We start from the raw sequence: 22,227 nt of genomic DNA on the forward strand, positions 1-22,227 counted from the left end.
TTTTTTTTTTTTTTGAGACAGGGTCTCACTATGTAGTTGAGACTGACCTGGAACTCACTGTGTAGCCCAAAGCTGGTCTTGAACTCACAGCAATCCTCCTGCCTCTTCCTCCCAAGTACTGGGATTACAGGCGCGCACCACCACACCCGGCTGATTTGCTGTTTTAACTCAGCACAGAGAGCTGGGGTTTAGCTGAGTGGTAGGGTGCTTGCCCAGCATGCGTGAGGCTGTGTGTTCAATCCCAGGACCACAGAGAAAAACCTTGGCACAGTGAAAGAAGCTAAAATTATACTGAAACCTGTGAGGAAGCCAGAACTGCAGATACCCACCCTCTTAAAGTGCAGGGGTAGCATAGCATATGTGGACCAGGTTGAACCCTGTGGTATGTTGCCAGTGTGTAGTACCTTACTGAACACTTAAGGGTTAGATAGTTTTTCCCTGTTCTCAACAGCCTCGGGAGGAACATCCTTTCTGGATGTGCTATGCTAGGATTTAGAAGTGGAATTTCCAAAACGAAGGGCTTGCCTTTTTCCCTGCAGGCCCTCTGAAAAGATCATATAAGTTTACACTGTCTTCAGCAGTGGTTGGGAATGGTCTACCCTGTCCAGCACAAGCAGGTTTTTACAGATAATACAAATCTAGTGACCGGAATACTGAACTGTTTCTTCAGTACTGGATGTAATGTGGACTACCTTGGCTGTCATAAAAGGTGGTTAGCAAACTAATTATTTTGTTTTTGTTTTGAGTCAGGGTCTTACTGTTTTGTTCAAGTTGGCCTTGAACTCACTGTATAGCCCAGGTTTGCCTTGAACTCACAATGATCCTCCGCCCTCAGCCTTCCTACTGCTGGGATTATAGGAACTAATTTTAAGTCTCATACAGTTCTCCTCCCTCCCTGTTCTTCCTCCCCCCTCCTTCTTCTTCCTCCCCCCTTCTTCCTCCCCCTCCTCTTCCCCCTCTCCTTCTCCCCTCCCCCCTCTATTACAGGTGTGTACCATCAGGCCCGGCTACAGTTTCACTTAAAAAATGACATTATGATATGGGGTTAATTTATTCTCATTGATATTAGGGAAATCTTGATTATATTGATGCTCCTGCATGATATTTATCATTAAGACCAATATTTGTGCTTAGCAAAGTGATAACAGGAAATTATGTTTGAGTTTTCCCCATTTTTTTTCTGAATAGCAAGAGCCATCATTTACAAAATGGGAAGAGAACTTACAGTTCACTTATTCTTTCACTCTTGTTCCATAAATAAATGATGGTTATTTCTTGAAAGCATTGTTTGAATTGAATACATATTTAAAGGTAAAATGGTAATATCTAGCATTTCAAAATCCTGGGAGCCATATAAGATGAAACAGGAGTAGGGCCGGAGATTTAGCTCAGTGGTGCTACGCCTGCCTGGCAAGTGCAAGGTCCTGACTGAGTTCAGTCCCCGGTACCTCAGAAGAAAAGATGAAACAGGAGTGTCATTGAGTTAATAGTTGGCTGGCACAAGTGGGAGTTAATACTGTTTTTTTCTCCTACACATGTTTAATTTTTCCATAAAAGATGCTGCCTTCCGAATCCTCCTGTTAATGAAAGAGAAGTGAACAAGTAGGTACAGTAAAATCCCTATATGAGAATATTCATGCCACCTTTATCTAAGATCAGACAACTGGAAACTGACAGTAGGGAATGGATAAATGTCATTTCTTCATCATTGGAGGTCACTCAGCAGTGGGAAGGGACGTACTACTGAAGTGTGCTCCACCAGCGGGCCCCACCCAGGCAGGTTTTCCTCTATCTGGAGGGAGTGATTCAGAGGAGCCAGGACCCAGATCCCAGGAGTTCACAGCTGGCCCGGGTCCTCCGAGAGTCTTGCCCACTGAGCTGGCTCAGGCGGTGATGTGGGGAGAGGAGCAGCTGCCTCACTTGCCCACTGTGCTCCTGCTGTGCGGCCAGTCCTCACAGGCAGTGAGTGTTCTATACCCCAAAGCTGTGCCAAGTTCAGCTCAGTGGTGCCACCATCTGCCTCGCAAGCCCAAGGTCCCCAGTTCGATTCCTGGTATGACCCCTCCAAACGGAGAGCGTGAAGAAGTATTTAGTATGTGGTTCTGTTTCTTGAAAATTCTAGAATAAGCAAAGCTGTTGTGGAAATAAATCAGAAGGGTGGTGGCCACTGTGGGAGTAGAGGCAGGGATTGTCTGGAAGGGCAGAGGGGTCTTTGTGGGCTGTGTTACCGGTGTGGCTGTGAAGGTGCTGTGTACCTTTCAGAACTACACATGAGCGATGTGCATGTGAGAACCCAGCTTTGTACATCTGAGACGGCTTTGCACGGTAAATTTCCCTTCAGAGGAAAACTGGAAAACTGGTAATTGCCTGTACGGAGGCCTTAAATTTACCTTTTTTTTTTTTTTTTTTTGGTACTTGGGTCCTTGTGCTTGCAAGGCAGGCAGCAGAACCACTGAGCTAAATCTCCAGCCCTAGGCCTTAAATTTACACGGAGACTAAAGCAAGCATGGTGGCAGGCTACTGTAGGGTCTCGGTGATGCGCCTGTGGGTCTTCTGCGTTTGCTGACTGCTCTGTGTGAGGGGCTCGACACCCAAGTGGGGAGACCGCACACCCTGCATTTGCTGCCCTCAGGACAGGAACGTGTGGAGAGGTGTCGGTGCCCACTCCGGAGACGTGGCAGACAGATGTGCACTGCAGCTCCTGTCATGTCTGGTGCTGGCTGCTGACTTTGGGACTACACATACTTGCGGGCTGCCTGGCTGTGGTCCCCTTTGCACATGTGGAAGTTCTGTGGCTCACAAAGCTTTTGTGTGCATTATGAATATTTACATTATTAGAAGTTAAAATAGTTTTTATGATTCATTTATACATTATTCATGTGGAATGCTTACTAATTCATTTAGAAAAATCCATTTGAAATTAAAGTATTTTAAAATTGTGATTAAAATACACATAACAAAATTTACCTTTTTTTTGTGCTGGATATCAAACTCAGGACTTTGCGCTTACAAGGCAGGCGTGGTGCCACTGAGCTAAATCCCTGGCCCCAAAGTTTACCATTTTAAGGTCATGGTTCTGTGCCATTCAGTACAGTACAGCAGCCCACCCCTCTCCAGTTGAAGATTTAGGCCCATTACACACTAACGACTCTCTCTTGGCTTGTGTCACCCGCTCACCACCCTGCTTGAATGAAGTCTTGCTTTATGAATTGGACCACGCTAGGTAGCTGGTGTATCATAACTAAAATGTAAGGGTGACCTGAATAAAACAAATTGAGACTAGTGGCGCTTTACTTTTGAGTCTGTGTAAGATGTCTCAGGGTTGCATCTCTTGGAGCTTCTGGGACATGCCCTGATGGGAGCGTGGGGCAGGGAAGAGCAGATAGTGGCTCCCACCTGTCCACACAGACGACCCTCACTGCCCGCTTAAATCTGCCCCTTGGCAGCCTTCATGGCCAGGTGGCTGCTTGAGCAGTTTATTTTCTGAGTAGTGGTCATTATACGGTGATCTCAATCTTTATAAAACATTCCTCTCCCTTCTTATTTCCATATCCCTTTACCTTCCTCCTTATCCTAGAAATACAGAAAAATCACTTATGTGCTAATGAAGAAAGGAGATGCAGTTGATTTTAGAGATTGGTTAATAATATGAATCCTTGTTAATTCCCCAAAAAACTAATGGAAGACCTGATATATCGAGCAGCTTCTCCTTCCTCATGTTGAGAATGGTAATGTGTGGTTAATATGTTTTTAACCCTGCCCAAGTGGGCAGCCACAAAGTGGAGTTGGTGTACACGAAGTACATGGGGCTGCTGCAGTTTGGGTTTGAAACATCCACCAGCTGAGGGAGACAGTAAGTCTGGTTAGGCACTGGTCAGCCTCGGTCGAAGAAGTTATCCGTGAAGCATGTCTTTCACACCAGTCCTGACCATTTACAGGTTCTCTATCCCAAATGTGTAGTCTGATCTGTTAGCTGCATCTCTTTCTAGTGGGAGTGGCATAGTGCACCAAATATGTGTTTTATAGGACATCCTCAGTTACTTTACTAACTTTGGTTTTTGAACTTTTTTTTGAGACAGAATCTTGTTCTGTAGTTCGGTCAGGTATCCTCCTGCCTCAGCCCCTGAGTGCTGGAATCACAGTCGTGCACCACCATGCTGGCTTGTTATTTTTAGATTATAATTCAAAACCGATACAATTCACCTAATGTGTATGATTCAGTGGGTTTTAGTTGAGTCACAAAGTTTTGCAGCCATCATTACTAATTCTGACATGTTTTCATTACCACAGAAAGAAGCCATGTACCCACGAGTAAATATCCCTCATCTTCCTTTCCTTTAGGAGCAGTCTACTTTGTCTATAGATTTACCTCTTCTGCACATTTGATACAAGGGAATCATACAGTATCTTGCCTTTTAAACAGCGTAATGTCTTCAGTGGTCATATTGTAGCATGCATTAGTACTTCATTTCTTTTGTTTTTCCATTCAGATGTGGTAAAACATGCACTAAAATTTTAAGCATCTCGACTTTTTTTTCCAGTACTGGGGACCAAAATCAGGACCTCGTGCTTGTAAGGCAGGCACCACTGAACTAAATCCCAGGCCCCTCTCAGTTGCTCTTTACTGTACAGTTCAGCACCATCCTTTGCCTCCAGAACTCTTTTTATCTTGCACAACTGGAACTCTTCCCCTTAAACAGTAGCTCTTTACCCCCTTTGACAACTGCAGTTCTTAGCTGACCCTACCTCCACCATTCTCTCTGAGTTTGATGACTGCCTTGTGTAAGTGGAATCATTGCCATTGTGCCTGGCTGTTTAACTTAACATGATGTTGAACCATGTAATGTGTCAGGATTTTGTGCTTCTTTATGGCCAGTTAATCCTCCATTGTATAGATAGCCCACATGTAACTTACCTGTTCATCCACTGAGCAGGGAGCGCTATGGTTTCTTCCTCCTTTTGGCTATTAAGAGTAATGCTGCTGTGAGTGTTGGTAGGCAAATTTTTGTGGGAATGTTTTTGGTTCTCTTGGGCATGTAGCAGGCAGGGTCCTGTGGCAATTGTTAGCCATTTGAGAAACAGCCAGACTGTTTCTGTATGTGGTTGCGCCACCTTACATTCCTATATGCGAGTCCTGGTTCTCCACACATACTTACTCTTGAGCTACTCTTGTGTGAAATTTTACCTCATTGCAGTTTTTTTTTTTTTTTTTGATCCGGGGATCGAACTCAAGACCTTGCCTTTTGCGAGGCAGGCACGCTGCTACTGAGCTACATCCCAGCCCACCTCATTGCAGTTTTGATTTGCAGTTCCCAGATGACTACTGAATGCTGAACACGTTTTCATGTGCTTATTGGCCATTTGGAGACACATCTGTTCAATCCTTTGCTCATTTCTAAATAGGGTATTTGCCTTTCTGTTCTAGGTTCTAATAATCTTTATGTATTTGAGATACTCTACCTTTATCAGATACATGTTTTGCAAATTTTTTCTCCAAATCTGGCCCTCCTGCCATTCCAGCACTTGGAGAGCTGAAGCAGGAGGACCACCATGAATTAGAAGCCAGCCTGGGCTGCAGTGAGACCCTGTTTGAGAACACCAAAAAAAGTTTTTTCTCCATTCTATGGATTATTATTATGATGATTTTTTGGTACTAGGGATCGAACTTGGGACCTTGTACATTCGAGGCAGGTAGAGGCACCACTGAGCTAAATCTCCGGCCCTCCCAGCCCATTTTTACTTTCTTGTTTTTTTTTAAGCAGAAAGGTTGTTCATCTTGATAAGATCCACTTTTCCCCGTTTGGTGGCTTGTACTTTTGGTGCCTCACCCTAGGTAATAAAGATATTTGTACTTTAGCTTTCTTCTAAATTTCATTATTTTAGCTCTTAGATTTGGTTCTTAAGTCCATTTTGCGATAATTTTTGCATACGGGGTGAAGAAGGGGCCCAAATTCTTTCTTGTACATGTGGGTATCCAGTTGTCCCAGCAACATTTGTTGAAATATGATTTTGTACATACTTGAAGCACAGTTACCACACAGGAAAAAATAATCAGGTAATTGGGTATAAACGTTCTCCTGAGGAACTTGTGATTTCACCTGTTCCTCATGCTGCCCCTGCATTCTTTATCCAAAACGCTTTGTGTGCACCATTCTCACTTGTAAACATCTGCTCTCCCATCTCTGAGTGTTGAAATCATAATGGAGTACATCCTGCAGCTTCTCCTCGCACTGTTGAGGTATTTGCCCTCCAGGAAGCACGCTGAGCTGCGCCTTTGGAGAAGGGTGCTCTCTCTGTCCCTGCCTGCTTCACTCGAGCTCCAGCAAGAGCTCCTCGTTCAGACTCCGGTCTCCCATGAGCACTTTCCCTTTCTCTGAATTCTCTATTGAAAACAGGGAACCAGAGCTGCTTCCGGCTTCTGCTTTCATGTACACTGTTGCTGATCCAGACTTGGGGGAGAGAAGAGTTGTTGCTTCAAACTCCATCTTTATGTAGGAGATGGGATCCAGGCTCTTTGATGTGACCTGAGACCTGGAATCCTTTCTCTTCAGCCTCCTTTCTTTTGGTTCCCTCTGTGCTCCACCCGCATGGAGCCATCTGTGGCTCTTTCCGGTCTGGTTCATTTTCTTTTATCTGGTCTGATTCTCTCCCTGGTGTGAGTATGTGTGAATATATTTATGTAGTGTTTCCTTTTCACCAAGTCTGATAATCAGACCCAGTTCTCTGTTGTGCAGAGTTTACTAGTGTTCTAAGTTTCTTTTATGACTGTCTCCCAAATCAGTTGCAGCCAGTTTGGGTCAGTATTGTTAAGTTGTAAGGATATACACAAATATGGAGTTTGTCTCCTTTTTTCCTCAGTAAGCACTACTTTTTTCCAAGGTTGTTTTTAATGCTGTACCTAGTAATTCAGTTCAAGATAATCTGTAACACATGTAAGTTTAGTTGGAAATGGAGGATAATTTTCTTATCATAGGCTCTTAAATTCTTGTTGACCCTGTTCCTCCCTCTGTGCCCTGTAACAAACCTGAGAGACTAGAGGCAGTGAGGAACTGTATGTATTATAGCTACAGAGGTACAAACAGAACATGGAGCCTGCAGAATTACACTATAAATTATACTAGTGGCTTCATGTAATTTGTCATATACTTAGCAAAAGAGAAGCTCAAACCAAAGTACAGTGGTGTCCTTGCTTTAGTATGAGCCATTTTCTATCTTTAGCAGTCTTTCTAGGATATAGCAAAATGTGACCCATATATAGTTAGTTAACCAGGCAATTTTGACCCGTTTTTCTTTCTTTTTTTTTTTTGAGACAAAGTTTCATTATGTAGTTGAGACTGACCTGGAACTCACTGTGTAGCCTAGGCTGGTCTTGAACTCACAGTGATCCTCCTGCCTCAGCCTCCTGAGTGCTGGGGTTACAGGCGTGTGCCACCATGCCCGGCTTTGTCCATCTGTCTGACTGTCCGTCCTTCCTTCCTTCCTTCCTTCCTTCCTTCCTTCCTTGCTTCCGTCTCTCTCTCTCTCTCTGAGATTGAACTCCGGGACTTGTGCTTGCGAGGCGGGCAGTGGCACCACTGAGCTAAGTCCCTGGCCCTATTTGTTTTTAACTAATAAAGCATTCTTTCTATTAGGTTTAGGATGTCCAACCAGTTTGATTTACCTACAACCAATCTGAGATTTGCCTTTTTTGTTCCTTTCTTCTCTCCGCCTTTTTGTTTTATGTTTTGTTTTGTTTTTTGAGACAGGGTCTCTTGCTATGTAGTTCAAGCTGGCCTCAAACTTGGAGCTATCCTCCTGCCTCAGCTTCCCAAGTGCTGGGATTATAGGTACTGGCACCACTTTATAGGCATATGGACCTCTTTCCCTTTCAGGGAAAACTTGTGTGCTAACTCATTTATTTTTTCCTTTGAAAATCAGTGGCTAAAGTGCTTCTGGATAGCAGTGTATGCAGCACTCTGAGGGAAAGAAGTACTGTATGGGCGTTGGTGTTTACCTTGATTCTTTGGTCAGCACAGATCTGGAAATGCTGGTAAATGGTGTCAGTGTATGTGTCTTTAGAAGGTGGTATTAGTGTCATTAGTGGTGTCTTTCTCAGCGTGCTCAGGAATCTTTGAGCAGAAGGTACATGTTGTGGTTGTGACCACTCCACATCCAGCTGCTGAAATGTAGGGATATCACACAGAGGACCGAACATGTTGGTTTCTTCTGAATGAAATTACTCAGCTGCTTCGAAGTTAGAGACAGGACCATAATTTTCTTTACTGCCGGCACATTACAGTTTGCATGTATCTTTGTTGCTCCTTCATTTGGCAGAGGCTACCCGCTATTTCATATCTTTAGCACTTTCCACTATATACAGTGTTAGTCATCTTTCTGTCACTGTGACGACGCACCTGAAACAGTAGCTAAAGGGAGGAAAGATTTTGGCTCCTGGTTTCAGAGGCTTCAGTTCATGGTGAGCTGGCTCGGTGTTTCTGGGCCTGCCAAAGGTAAACTGCTTACCTCCTGACACCCAGTAAGTGGCAAGGGGGAAAGCTGGAGAGGAAGGAGCTAGGGACAAAATGTGCCCTCAGAGGCTGCAGCCTGTGGCTCATCTCTACCCCTGCAGTAGGTCCCGCCTTTTCCCAGCTGATTGGTGGGTTGGGCACCCTGTGGTCCTGTCTACTCTCCAGGCTGCCCTGCTGTACATGGCCTGCTGAGCATCAAGCTTTATCATACCTCATCCCTCTTTTTACCTCTTGTCATAACGGCTTGGTTATTGAGTTGGAAGGCAGGATGGACATCTACACCAGTGCATCTTTGTTGTTTTTCACAAAAAGACCGTCCCAGCCCCTGCAAGGCACCACTGTGTAGCACATGTTGACAGGAATACTAGTTCAGTTTTGTCTGTCGTGGGATAGCAGGGGCTAGAGATTGCAAAGATCAAGAGAAAATTTAGAAATATCTGAGGTAGGAAAATACAGTAAGTTTTCTCTTCTAAATATTCTTTTCTTTTTTCCTTCTAAATATTCTTATGGTACTAGGGATTGAAATCAGGGCTTCAATGCCAGCTAGGCAAGCACTCTACCACTGCAATGTATCTCCAGGATTTATAATTTTATTTTGAGACAACCTCACCATGTGGTGCAGGCTGGCCTTAAACTTGGTGGTACTCCTGCATCACTCTCTCGTAGGTGGGCTCACAGTTTGGGTGTGTGCCACCCAGCCCTGCCCTGCCCTGCCCTGCCCAGAAGTTTGTCATTTTTGATGAAAGCCTTGGATTGTCTTCAGTGAGACCTCTTCTGTTTGTCTCTTTATCCTGTGGGTTTTAGCTCCTTACTTTCTTTCACTAGCAGACGCACCCCTCTATTGCATGGGCTGCTCTTGGCTTGTTTATACTTTCACTGTAACTCAGTGGCACACACTGTTGGGCCTGAGGGTCTAACTCTGACATCATGTCAGCAACTCATCGCATTAACTCGTGACACTATTTTAACACGCGTCCCAGATTGGGATTCACATCCCCAAAATTTGAGTACTTTTTACATAATGTGACTTGTAGTATCTACTCAGATACTGTTAATCCCTTTCTCCCAAGAAGCTGTGCTCACATTAATGACTGCTCTGGAGTTGTGTGAATTTTAAGAAGTATAAATTGGAGCTGTGAAGGCCCAGAATCACTTTTTCAGGGGTTTGTCCCTTTGAAATTAGAGTAAGAAAGGTATTTGTTAGGGTGCTGGACGGGTTCTAGCTGTTGTCCTCCCTTAGGGTTTAGGGCTTGTCTCTGCAGCCATTTGGGCTTCAAACTGAACTTGTCGGTACACTGAGAGGGGAGCAGTAAGAATTATTAGGCAGGGCTGGGGATTTAGCTCAGCGGTTCCGTGGCCTGCCTTGCAAGTGCAAGGCACCGAGTTCAATCCCGAATACCCGCCCCCCAAAAAAAAGTAAAAAAAAAAGAATTATTAGGCAGAGTCATCTCTAACCACGCTTGTTGTTTGTAGACTGATAGGAGGTTCAAGTTAGCCTCAAAAGACTGCTAGGTGAGCACAGATCCCCAAGAACCTGTGGGTGGGCACCCCAGCTCTGTCACTGCTGCCCTGCATTGCCCTGAGCACCACTGGGAGTATTGGAAGGCACCTCAGTGTCACTCCCGTCCCCCTGGACCTCGTATAGCAATAATAGAAGTAAGGCAGTGCTCCCTGATCCACCCTTTTGCACACCCCTTTTGAGTAACGCAGAAGAGCCATATATAGAGGGGCCTGTGGAAGAAAATGGATTTGTTAACTTGCTGCTGTGATCATGAAGGGGTCAGTAGCTCTTTACCACTTAGATTGCTTAGATCCTTAGGTTGAGGCCTGATTTTGTAGGACTTGAGCGCTGTTTATCTTTTAACAGGCTGTTGGTGTTTTTGAGTGGGGACTTACAATGCCCAGAGTGGAATTTAAGGTTAATCTAGTAGCAGGATACAAAATGAATTAGAGAAAAGAACTGAAACCTGGTCAGGTGGGTTAGTGGATTAGTTGAGGTGAAATGCTATGGTTAACTTGGGCAGGAGAAGTGGGTGTGAGGGCTAGGGGCATAGCTTGGTGATAGATTGTGGACTGGGTAGAGCCTTGGGTTTACTTCCCAGCATGGGAAGGAGGGAAGGGAAGGACACTAGCAAGACTGCCCAAAAATAAACTTAGAGAGTAGATTCAGTAAGACAAGACAGCTGGTGATGGGATGAGTGTGAGAGTGAAAATTCAAAGGTAGTGTTCATGAGCTGAGTGGCTCGGAAGTAGGAGCATGGTGGAATAATTAGTAGAAGCAAGTAGTAAAAGTACAGAAATAGGCCAAATGTGGTGGTGCATGCCTGTAATCCTAGCACTCAGGGGCTGAAGCAGGAGAATCACCTCAAATTTGAGCTCAGTCTGGGCTACGTAGTTCAACGCCAGCCTGGACTACATACCGAGACCCTGTCTCAAAAAACCAAAACAAGCCAGGCATGGTGGCGCACGCCTGTAATCCAGCACTCTGGAGGCTGAGGCAGGGGGATCCCTGTGAGTTCGAGACCAGCCTGGGCTACATAGTGAGTTCCAGGTCCATCTCAACTACATATTGAGACCTTGTCTCAAACAAACAAACAAACAAACAAACCCCCCAAAAACCAAAACAAAGTATGGAAATAGGTTTGGGAGTAAATTTATTTCCATTTAGGGCATATTGAGATTTAGTAGATAGGCATATGTCTAAGTAGATACAAAATGTCTAAGGCTACTCAGACATGTAGCACTATAGAAAAATTGAAAGTGTGCATCCTTGGTGTGTTTCCCAATAGTTGTGGTGGGAAGGAGCACATAACCTCTTTAAGTGTACTCCCATTTATGGTGTGGCCTTTGGTCTTAGAAACTCAAACCTGACGAGGGTAGAGCCATCATTCGAGGGTAGATTCACATGACAAGCTTGCGTGGCTGGTGTGGAAGGCTGGCTCAGTTAGCCTGCTGATTTACAACCAGGAAGACTGGCACAAACAGGGCCGTGCTCGTGTTGGCCTGGCCAGCACTCTCCCAGGAGGCTGCGTGGTGAGGGTGGCATGGAGACAAGAAGGGAGCTGGACGCTACTCTGAGGTTTGTTGTTCACGGCCTCCACACTCGATGATCTGTTGGTGCGTTGACTGATTCATATGGTGTAGTCTCTGTATTGGCTCTTTGCCATCAGTGCCTGGATTTTAAAATATATTTACTCTATACTGTGTCAGATTATAGTCATCTTACATTCTCATTAGTAGACTGTATATATATTTCACATATATAAGATGAAGTCTTGGGCTCGGTGTGTGGTTCAGTTGCACTGTGCCCACCTGGCAAGCACAAGGTTCTGAGTTCAATCCCCAGCATGCACGTGCGCATGCAGACACGCACACACGCACAAAAGATGAAATCTTGGCCTTGGGTGGTTTGTAGTGGAGAAGCGCACATTCCCACAGTGCACTGTGTTTCCTTGACTGGGGTGGCTAAGGGTAGGCTTGTTACCTGGAGAAAATGAACTCCCTGAGGCTGGGAAACTAATGTATGAAAAGGAGGCAGGCACAGAAAGCAAAATGATACCCCATTCTGGGCTTCTGTCTCTTTCTGTGTCAGAAAATCGAGTAGGGGAAGAGAATGAATGGCAGATGATGTTGGGAAACAAATTGAACTTTTAAAAAGTTAAAGCCCCTGTGCCCTGTCCAGGTGAGGGTTTAGGTGGGTGTGAGATTGGACAAGGTATTGCCTGGTGGTTCAGGGTGTTTGCCTGTAACTTCTTTGTATTAACTCATGTAGTCTTCACAACAGCCCTGTCAAGTAGGAGCTTTTACAGATAAAGAGGATCAGAGTTGTAAACTTCAATTGCCCAGCTAGGTAAGGAAAAATTGTGAATTATTGACATGTAGCCATTGGCTGAAGTCTTGTCTCTGAATGCATTTTTTTTTTGGTTTTTTGAGATAGGGTCTCACTATGTAGTTGAGACTGACCTGGAACTCTCTGTGTAGCCCAGGCTGGTCTGGAACTCAGTGATCCTCCTGCCTCAGCCTCCCGAGTGCTGATGTGTTTCTTGTCAGCTACCTTCAAATGGATAGTGAACTATTGAAATATTTGGAGTTCTTAATTATTCTAATGGAACATTTCCTCCTGGAGTGAATTACCATAGTTCATTTGTCAGAAATGAACTGGAAGAAGCTTTAGAAAATGTAGTCTTAAAAGCAAACACCTGCCAATTGTGGTGGGAGGCTGAGGCAGGAGGAGGATCCTCCAGTTGGAGGCCAGTCTGGGCTACATAATGAGTTCAAAGCCACCCTGAACTACTTTGCCAGACCCTGCCTTAAGAAGAAAAAAGCAGATTCCTCTTGGGTTAAAAGGAAAAAAAAAATCCCTAAAAAATTTAGATTGCCCTCTAAAAAGAGTTAAGGAACACTTGCCCTCTTCATGCTTTCTTTTTTTTTAACCCCCCCACCCCCGCAGTACTACTTGAACCCAGGGTGTTTGCACTGAGCTACAATCTCAGTACCTTTTCTTATTTATTTTGAGTGCTTGAACTTGGGATCCTCCTGGCTCAGCTTCCAAACAGGATTATAGTTGTGCACCAACACATCTGCCACAGGTGCTCTTAATGCTTCTTTGATTTTAATAGCCAACTCAATCCTTTGCACATAAGAACATCACCTTTTCCAAATATGAAGTGTCATATTGAGCATTTTGGAATAATTCTGTATTATCTGTATTTGGAAGTATGAAGATTGCAGGTTATGACCAGGACATCTTTGGTTGCTCAGTGTTTGAGGGGTAGGTGGTGTAAGGGGACTGAACCCAGGGAAGTGTGAACTATACCCCCAGCCATTTTTACTTTTGTGACAGGTCTCACTAAATTGCCCAGGCTGGCTGACCTGTGATTTGCGATACTCATACCCCAGCCTGCTGGAATTACGGGCCTGTGTCACCATGGCCAGCTTTGTACTCAATAAAAACATGACTGTTAATATCCAGTTAGTAACTTTCTTTTACTCTTTTACCTCTTGAGGCTCTTTCTGTAATGCTACATGAATGAGAACTTCACTGTCTAGAAATGGTTTTGCTTTTGTATGGTACTTTAATTGGTTGTGGGAGAAAGAAAAAGGAGAAGAGTGAAAGGGGAAGGCAGGAAAGAAGAAAGGAAAGATAGATCTTAACCTAGTGTGGTAGCATGTACCTCCCTTTGGGAGGCTGAGGTAGGAGGATTATGAGTTCAAGGCCAGCGTGGGTTACTAGCAAAACTCTGCTCCCTGCAAAAAGTTGTTTTATTTTTCCAGTACCAGGGATTGAACTTAGGACCTTGTGCTTGGGAGGCAGATATGCCACTTCTGAGCTAAATTTCTGTGCCCCCTCCTCCAAAGTTTTGGCACCATCTTTTAATCCTTAAGTATTTAAATATAAATGATGTGATTGAAAAATACCGTAAATGTTTAAATTTCAGTAAAAGACACATTGCTGTTAATCTACAGAATACTCCCTCACTTTGAACACAGCTATCTATCTTCCTTGCCCCTTTCTAACAAAGTTCTGAGAGCCCTTGCTCCCGAGTGCTCTTGTGGCTGCCTCAGTGTCCTGAATCCCCAGCCTAAGCAGTGCTTGCTTTTTTCAGTCTTCACACTCTGAAACATGGTTGTTTAATTAACTGTATTTCAAACTTTCGCTTTTTGCTCTAATACCCAGCATGTTGATTGGGTTTATCTCCCTTCCTTCCCTTGGAGCTCTGCCATATTCTTTTCTTCTATTTTATCTTTCTGTTTAGCATTCAGGGTTTTGTTTTGTTTTGTTTTGTTTTGTTTTAGTAGAATTTGCTTTAACCCAGTCTCAGCATGTTGCCAGAACCAGAAAGTCATGTTTCTGTAAATTTACTTTTAAGATGTGAGTCACACATTTCTTAAGGTATTCTGTACTAACTGGACGAGTGAAAGAGGGTGTGTGTGTGTGTGTGTGTGTGTGTGTGTGTGTGTGTGTGCGTGCTGATTGCTTTTCAGTGCTGAAAGTGACATTTAAAATGTGTTGATAGGTGCCTCATGTGGTTGGGTAGACGGTGCACTAAACAGATTCAGGTGAATCTTGTTTAAAAGTCTTCTGTTTGTGTACTAAGATCAAAGAGTTACGTAGTTAATGTTATATTCTCATATGGGTCAGAAATGTTGGTAGTATTTTACCTGATTTAATATGATAGAAAAATATTAGGAAATCTAGTTTTAGTACCAGACAGGCACTTTATATGAAGTTTCACTCAAGATACATCTAGAAAATGAAATATTAATATAAAATTATTGCAAATAATCTCAGGAGAAATGTATTTAGATATAAACACTGTCAGTAGTAAAGAACATACAGGTAGGTATTCAACTTTATTTACAGCAAAAGATCTTGCAAGTAAAAAAACCAGTTAGATATTTTTCACTCTTGTGTTATCTGATCAGCTTGGATCTTGTCCTGGATTTGTTACTTAATGCAATAAATCCTTTAGGTTTAAGACTGTCTTACATAATTCAGATGGAATGATAATTTCAGCAAATGAATGCTAGGATTACAGGTGTGTACCACCACATCTGGAGTGGGGGAACGTTTTTTTTTTCTTCTTGTACTGAAAATTGAACTCAGGACCTTGCTCTTGCCCGGCAGGAGTAGTGCCATTGAGCTACATCCCCTACCCTGGATAAACTTCTTTGTGAATGTTAATACTGATTTCCTTCCTTCTTAGCAGTACCTTTATTTGGAAAGAAGTTTCAGGGTGTATCTTTGACAGTTTGGGTTTTTTTTCTTTTTCTTTAACTTGTATTGAGTTTTTAAAAAGTAATTTAAAAATTATTTCAAATTAACTTGTACAACCAGGATGTATCTGTTAAGTACTTAAGATCTGTAATCTGGTATTGCTAATTTGATCCAGCCACGACCCTGTTGGTAAAATAGGAGCAGAATGTTGTGTCTTTAATGGGGCAAAAGCACGCGTGTCTGAGCATGTGGGGAGATGGAGTTAACTCTGTACCTGTTGTTCCCTTCACCGAGCTGGTTCTGACAAAGAACCATGCTGCCTGGCTGAAACTCCAGGATGGATATTGCCCAAGTCACTGTATAAAAGCCCAGTGCTGTCAGTCGTACGTAATAGCGATGTGCAGAGTCATGAAGCTAACACTCTTAGAAAGACGTTCCAGTCAGCAGTAGACAGACGATTAGCAGCTTCCGGGGCCTTGGAAGGCATATGTGCCCACAAGTCTGGTGCAGTCCTTGTACCCAGGTTGTTGCACACACCCACACCTGGAAAAAGGGATGGGGAGGCTCTGGGCTAGAATGGAAATTTCTGTCTGCTTCTCATTCCAGCTCTTATCCTAGCCGGGCTTTTCTGGGCTTCTGCTCTACTCTTCTGTGCATTGAATCACAAAGTCCCAGGCATAAAGGGCCTCTTGGTTTTGTGACTGCAGGCAATTTCCTCTCCAGCCCTGGCCCCTTTCTCTGGGGAACATCCATGGTATTTTAATGTGATACCTGACACACTTCAGGGACCAGGAAAAATGAGAGGCACTTACATTTGTGTGATGAGGAGCAGGTAGAAATACTGTTGGTTTTTTGATGCTACTTCTCAGAATGTATTCTTGTCAAATTTTTTTTAAGACAGCAGTGGATGAATCAATTTGAGGTTCAAATCTCTGCCTCCCCCTCAAAGAAAACAGAGAAATCCAGAAGTCACCCATTATACATAAAAATGGTAGCAGAGAGCCAGGCATGATGGTGTGTGTCTGTAATTCTAGCCCTTGGAGGCTGAAACAGGAGTAGTATAAGCTCAAGGCCAGCCTGGACAATTCGGAAGACCCTGTCTCTAAATAAAGAGTAGGAAGGGCTGGGGATGTTGCTCATTGTAGGGGCTCTGGGTTCAGTCTCCAGTACCAAGAGAAATAGAAGATCATAACACTTGTGGCATGTGTGTTGTTTTTCTTTTAAAAGAAAAAGTGTTAATGTGTGAGTTATTTTTTCTAAACTGGAACCTCAGTATTCTGTTTAGGGTTGCAGTTTGGGCACTTGTCTATAAAAGGTTCACTCACCGTCACTATCAGGAAAAAAAATCGAAACGCGCTATTGTTGTAAGAGTCTGAGGAATTTGTAAGTTTTATTAAATAACTGTTAACATTGTCTTGGACAGTTGGGTGTTGAGATGAAGCAGGAAGTCTTTCTATCCTGCAGCTCAGGCATCTAACTCAGGAACCCCGTGTGTGGGCAGGTGCTCTGCCGGAACACACCTCACCACATGCCCCAGAGAGGACTCTTGGAACCTGTTCTTTCAGTTCCTCTTTGCAGCTCAGCGCATTGACTTGCACAGGAGTATTCCAGGGTCGACTTGCGTTTGGGTGTGGGCCTGAGCGACCTCTGCCGCGCTCCAGCAGCTTTTCAGGTTCAGCCCACTTCAGTGCTTGCCACTTTCGTAACATATGCACTCAGGGAGCATCATGTAATCTCACTACTTTCATTTTTGTGGGTAAAAAAAAAAATTTCTCAGCCTGAGGATTTTAAAAATAATTTTAAACAGTATTCTATTTACTCTTATTAAAATAACATGATACAGTGATTGTATTTTGGGCCATTTTTACTTACATAAACAAGACAATTCTTGAATGAGAGCTCTGTTTTCTACCCTTTTTTTATTAGATCTGTAAACAGTCTTCTTTCTCTTCAGTAATATATTTATGTGAGTTGGAAGCAATCTTACCAATCTATTCTCTAAACTCCATCCCTTTTTTATAAATCTTAGCTTATACTTGTACCTTTTTTTTTTTTTCCTCTTTTTTTTCCCTCAGACAGGGAATAGTAGTAGTAGGTTGCCCAGGGTGACCTGGAGCTCCTGGTTTCCGGCACTCTTCCTGCCTCAGCTTCCTGAATAACTGGAACACAGGTGCCCCTGTGTCCAGCTTTAGAGTTAGTACTTTGATATCTTGTTTACCGATTCCGGTAGTATCTGGCTATTTTTCCAAAATGCAAACATCTTCATCCTTTTGCTTAAAATGCTTTTTACTTGTTCACTTTGCCTAGAGCAGTGCTTTCAAGCTGTACCCCTAAGCAGGGCAGCCATCAATAATAGTTAATGTTTACTAAGCACATAACTTGATAATCTTCAGGACTATTGTGTGCATGTATGTTTGTGTGTGTGTGTGTGTGTGTGTGTGTGTGCTTGGAGTTGTTTGTTTATTTTAGGGCTTTTTGAGACAGGGCCTTGCTTCAGGTTGGCCTTGAACTTGCAGTAATCTTCCTACCTCAGCTTCCCTAGTGCTGGGATTACAGCTGTGTGCCACCATACTGGCTCTGTGGTTATATTCCATAGTACTTTTCAAAACAAAAAGGTTTTTAATTACTTAGCATCTAGTAAAACTGATAGTTGAAAATACCTACCGTATCTGTCATTTGTGACTTTTTCTACTCTCAGCCATACCTTGCACCAGCAGTTTGAGAAGCACTAACCCTTGGATCAAGTCTAGATATCTTTGTATGACATCAGGGATAAAAGGCATACCTTTTCACTTAATTTTTAAAATATTTAGACTCAGGGTTGGGGACATAGCTCAAGGTAGCAGTGGTTGCCTAGCACATGGGAAGACTGTGTTCAATCCCAAGCACTGCTTAAAAAAAAAAAAAAATTGGGTATGGTTGGCTTAGAAATCGCTGTTGAGTTGCTTTTTGAGTTCCCACACCTCACACACAGTTGCGCACATGCCTTGCTCTAAACAGATCCTTGTCTATAGAGGCTTCTGGGTGCTGTTGCTCTTGGCCTTGATGAGTTACTTGTTCTGTGGTCCCACTGTTCTCCCTCATATCTGATGTTTAAACATTTTGTTTCCTCTCCCTAAAGTGATTGCATGTTTCTGTCTTTTGCCTGGTTGTTCCTACTCTTGTTTCTGTACAGCTCAAGTAGGACACCCCCTCCCTGCCTGAAGGTGACCAGAGGCCATCTCTCTCAGTGCTAGCTATTTCCGGTGCTACTTTAGCACCTGATTTCCATATCCTAATGCTTGGCGTGTAGTTAATGATGCATAGAGCCAGGAGCTTCTTGAGAACAAGAGTCTGATCTGTGTTCACTCTGGTCAAGTGCCTGTCACCTACCAGATAACAATGAATGTGTGTTGAATCAATGAGAGAACAGATAGGCTTTTTCTGATGACAGTGCTTGCTGTGATCCAGCTTTGCTGTTGGAAGGTAAGGGCCTCGTGATTCAGCCTTGCCGAGGAATCCTGTGGCAGTGAGCTGATGCCCGCTCCCTGGAAGTGTGCCTCATCTGCACCCTGGAAGGGTGCAGGGGCATGTTACTGCTGCAACAGGTAGGGGTTCAGATGTGCGCTTGGTGGAAGTAGGTATTACTTTTACCTGAGCTTAATATTTTATCTGTTTCTTTCAGGAATTGTTGGACAAGTATTTAATAGCCAATGCAACTAATCCAGAGAGTAAGGTCTTCTACCTGAAAATGAAAGGCGATTACTTCCGATACCTTGCTGAAGTTGCGTGTGGTGATGATCGAAAACGTAAGTATGTGGTGACTGGGAGCAGGGAGCAGAGCTGACTGGGGTGCTGTGCTGCCATGGCAGTCTGGGTGTAGCTTCTGGGTGCTGTGTTGTGTCCTGTTCCTTTTTATTTTGGGGGTGGAACCCACGGCCTCTGAGGAAAGTGCTCTCTCACTGAGCTCTGTTCCCAACCCTTTTTTATTGTATTTTGAGACAAGGTCTCACTAAGCTGCTGAGGCTGGTTTTGAACTTGTGATCTCCTTGCCTCAGACTCACAAGTAGCTGGGATAACAAGTATGTACCACTGTGCCAGCCAGGTTCTTTGTACCTTAAACAAAATTGTAGAACTTACGTATCAAGAAAATAAATATTAGCTTCTTAAAAATCAGTCGTAAATTTGTATTGTGTGCCCTTTTAAAATACTAATATATGAGCTCTAATTATAATTCCATATTACTAAAAATAGTCTTACTCTTATGTTTCGGGGCTTTGGGATTTTGGTTCATGGTGTTCTTTTTTTGTTTTGTTTTTTTGAGGCAGGGTCTCACTATGTAGTTGAGACTGACTGGGAACTCACTGTGTAGCCCAGGCTGGTCTTGAACTCACAGTGATCCTCCTGCCTCAGCCTCCCGAGTGCTGGGATTACAGGCATGTGCCACCATGCCCGGCTTGGTTCATGGTGTTCTTTGCTCCAGAACCTTTTGAGTGATTCCGTATTTTGTGTGGAAATTATAGGCTCTTGTCCTTTTTCTGTAGGTTGTGTCCATTGCTCCTTGTATTAAGGAGCAATGTTGCTGATTGTATATAACCACATATGTGAGGAAAGCATTGAAATAAGTGTATTGTTGGTGTGCAGTTTGTTCCAACTTGGCAGTGAGTTTGAATGACCCGTACAGTTAGGTTTTATTTGCATACAGAGTTTCTCTGGTGTGAAAAACTAAAAGTGTAAATATTTGCATACAGAGCAACTGTGTTGTCTGAAAAGCAGTGGTCCTGAAAATAGATTTGAGTATTAAATACTTAACTTTGTTTAACCATAATCAATTTACCTAATTTGAATGTGAAAAGGTCTCCTGGAGTATTATTGGTACTTAAGTATAATATAAATCCTACAAACTTTTATGAATGTGCCTGCTTCTAAATTTACCAAGTTCTAGGTAGACAGATATCACTTAACTTTTGATTTTTTTTTTTTTCTTTTAAATCAGTGAGTACATATTTTACTTTTTTTTTCTTTTGGTACCGGGGATTAAACTCAGGTCTTTGGGTTTGCAGGTGGTGGAACCGAGTACATATTTTTTTTTGTTAATATTGACCCATCCAAAAAGGTATAACCCTACCAATAGCTACTGTAATCCCTCGCTGAAAATGAGACACTTTTGTCATCCTGAATATCAGTGTAGTTGAAAATATAAAGAGAAAATTGTAACCTGCTATAACAAAATCTGTACAATAGCTGGCTTGGTGGTGCACATCTGTAATCCCAGCACTTGCAGGGCTGATATAGAAGGATCACGAGTTTGAGCCCAGCCTAGTCCACACAAGTTCTGGGAGGCAGAGGCAGGAGCATCACAAGTTCAAGGCCAACTCGGGCTATGTAGTATGACCTTGTCTCAAAACAACAATAAAAATCTGTATGCTAAATTTATGTAGCTCTGTTAACTGACCAGTTTATTTTGCTGTGAAGATAAACAGAATTGGACCTGAAAATGTTGGCACAGAGCTGAAAGTAGGAACACCAGCAGCTCTAAGGGTACCTTTGGGGGAATGAGACATAGCTCCAGGCTCGAGATTGTCAGTACTTCTGGGTCCCACACAGACATTTGTAGATGACTGGATACTTGCGTGTGTACTGCGTGGTATGAGCCTGCACCATACAAGGGCTGCCCTCACTGCGGCTAGACAGCAGAGGGGGAAGGCGCCACATTCAGGCCATAAAGGGATAGGTTGGTTTGTGTCATGGGAGTGGCTCTACAGCTATTGTGGGCCAGTGGCCTGAGAGAACTGCTTTTTGAAACATGGGCATAATCAGGTTAGTGTTGATAATACTTCCTGAGATTATGTTTTATAAATGGGGATGACATTTTTATTAATACAATAATCAGACTTTGGTCAAAGTAGATTTTGTTGGCGCTTTTATATTAGCCTTTTACATAATATCTTGATAACCAAGATCAGTATGATTTCTACAAATAGTTACAAAAATACAAAGATGTTGGTGGAGTTCATATTTATAAATTGTTGTCATTATTTAAGAAACAGATAGTCCAATGAAATTATTATTACTTTTTCGTACTGGGGATCAAACTCGGGACCTTGCCTTTGCAAGACAGGTACGGTGCCACTGAGCTACATCTCCGGCCCCCAGTGAAATTATTTTTAATTGCCGTGTTTCTAGGTAATACACAAGACAGGAAAGAAGAAAGTAGTTTTAGCCCTAGAGTTGGGAAAAATCTATGCTGTTTTAGGTGTTTTGATTAAGCATATTATAAATAAGCAACCTTGTAAACTAGTTTCCTATTGTGATTTTAAAAGAAGGCAACAGAAAAATCTGGTTCTGTCAAGAGTCAGTACGTCGAATATGCTCATGTATTTAACGCACTGTATACTGGATAGACATGTTCGAAATCATGCTTATTTATTTTTTCTGTTACAGAAACGATAGATAATTCGCAAGGAGCTTACCAAGAGGCGTTTGATATAAGCAAGAAAGAGATGCAGCCCACACATCCAATCCGCCTGGGGCTGGCTCTTAACTTTTCTGTGTTTTACTATGAGATCCTTAATAACCCAGAGCTTGCCTGCACACTGGCTAAAACGGTAAGATGTGTGTGTATTCGGGAAGTACTCCAGATAAAGCTGTTTGACATAGAGTTTCTTCTGTGCGTCTTCATTTTTCACCACCTCGCCCACCCATCCTTACCCATTACCACACCACACTCAATGATTATGAGCAGTAATGTCTGGCCAAAGAGCGTATTGGGCAGAGTGGTCTAAGAAGCATGAATAACTTTAGGAAGGAAACATAAGAGATTAACAAGTAATGACTGCTGGTTTAGGGCTAAATACCTGACTTCTCTGGTATTTCAGAATTGGGGAGTAGGAGGGTCTTCTGCAGATAAATACAAGTTCTCGTGTGAGACGTATGGTAAGCCTTGCTGCTGTACTGTGTGTTCTGCAGAGGAACCAAGGCATACTTGTCCATTTGCATATGTAGCAAGTTTCAGATCCTGCT

The 22,227-nt window shown here is 43.1% G+C and overlaps 1 protein-coding gene across 2 annotated transcripts in view; it reads left to right on the forward strand.

The window, feature by feature from the left end:
* The window catches only part of Ywhaq (tyrosine 3-monooxygenase/tryptophan 5-monooxygenase activation protein theta), a 32,372-nt gene that overhangs the window by 6,718 nt on the left and 3,427 nt on the right, over positions 1 to 22,227 (forward strand). For both annotated transcript variants that reach the window (XM_010629062.3, XM_010629064.2), the window contains exons 3-4: positions 18,890 to 19,013; positions 21,649 to 21,812. In XM_010629062.3, coding sequence (XP_010627364.1) covers positions 18,890 to 19,013; positions 21,649 to 21,812 — 288 coding nt within the window. The remainder of the gene's footprint in view (positions 1 to 18,889; positions 19,014 to 21,648; positions 21,813 to 22,227) is intronic.

The sequence above is a fragment of the Fukomys damarensis genome, unplaced genomic scaffold (genome assembly GCF_012274545.1).
Source record: "Fukomys damarensis isolate Sample0158 unplaced genomic scaffold, DMR_v1.0_HiC HiC_scaffold_25, whole genome shotgun sequence".
Taxonomy (NCBI): domain Eukaryota; kingdom Metazoa; phylum Chordata; class Mammalia; order Rodentia; family Bathyergidae; genus Fukomys; species Fukomys damarensis.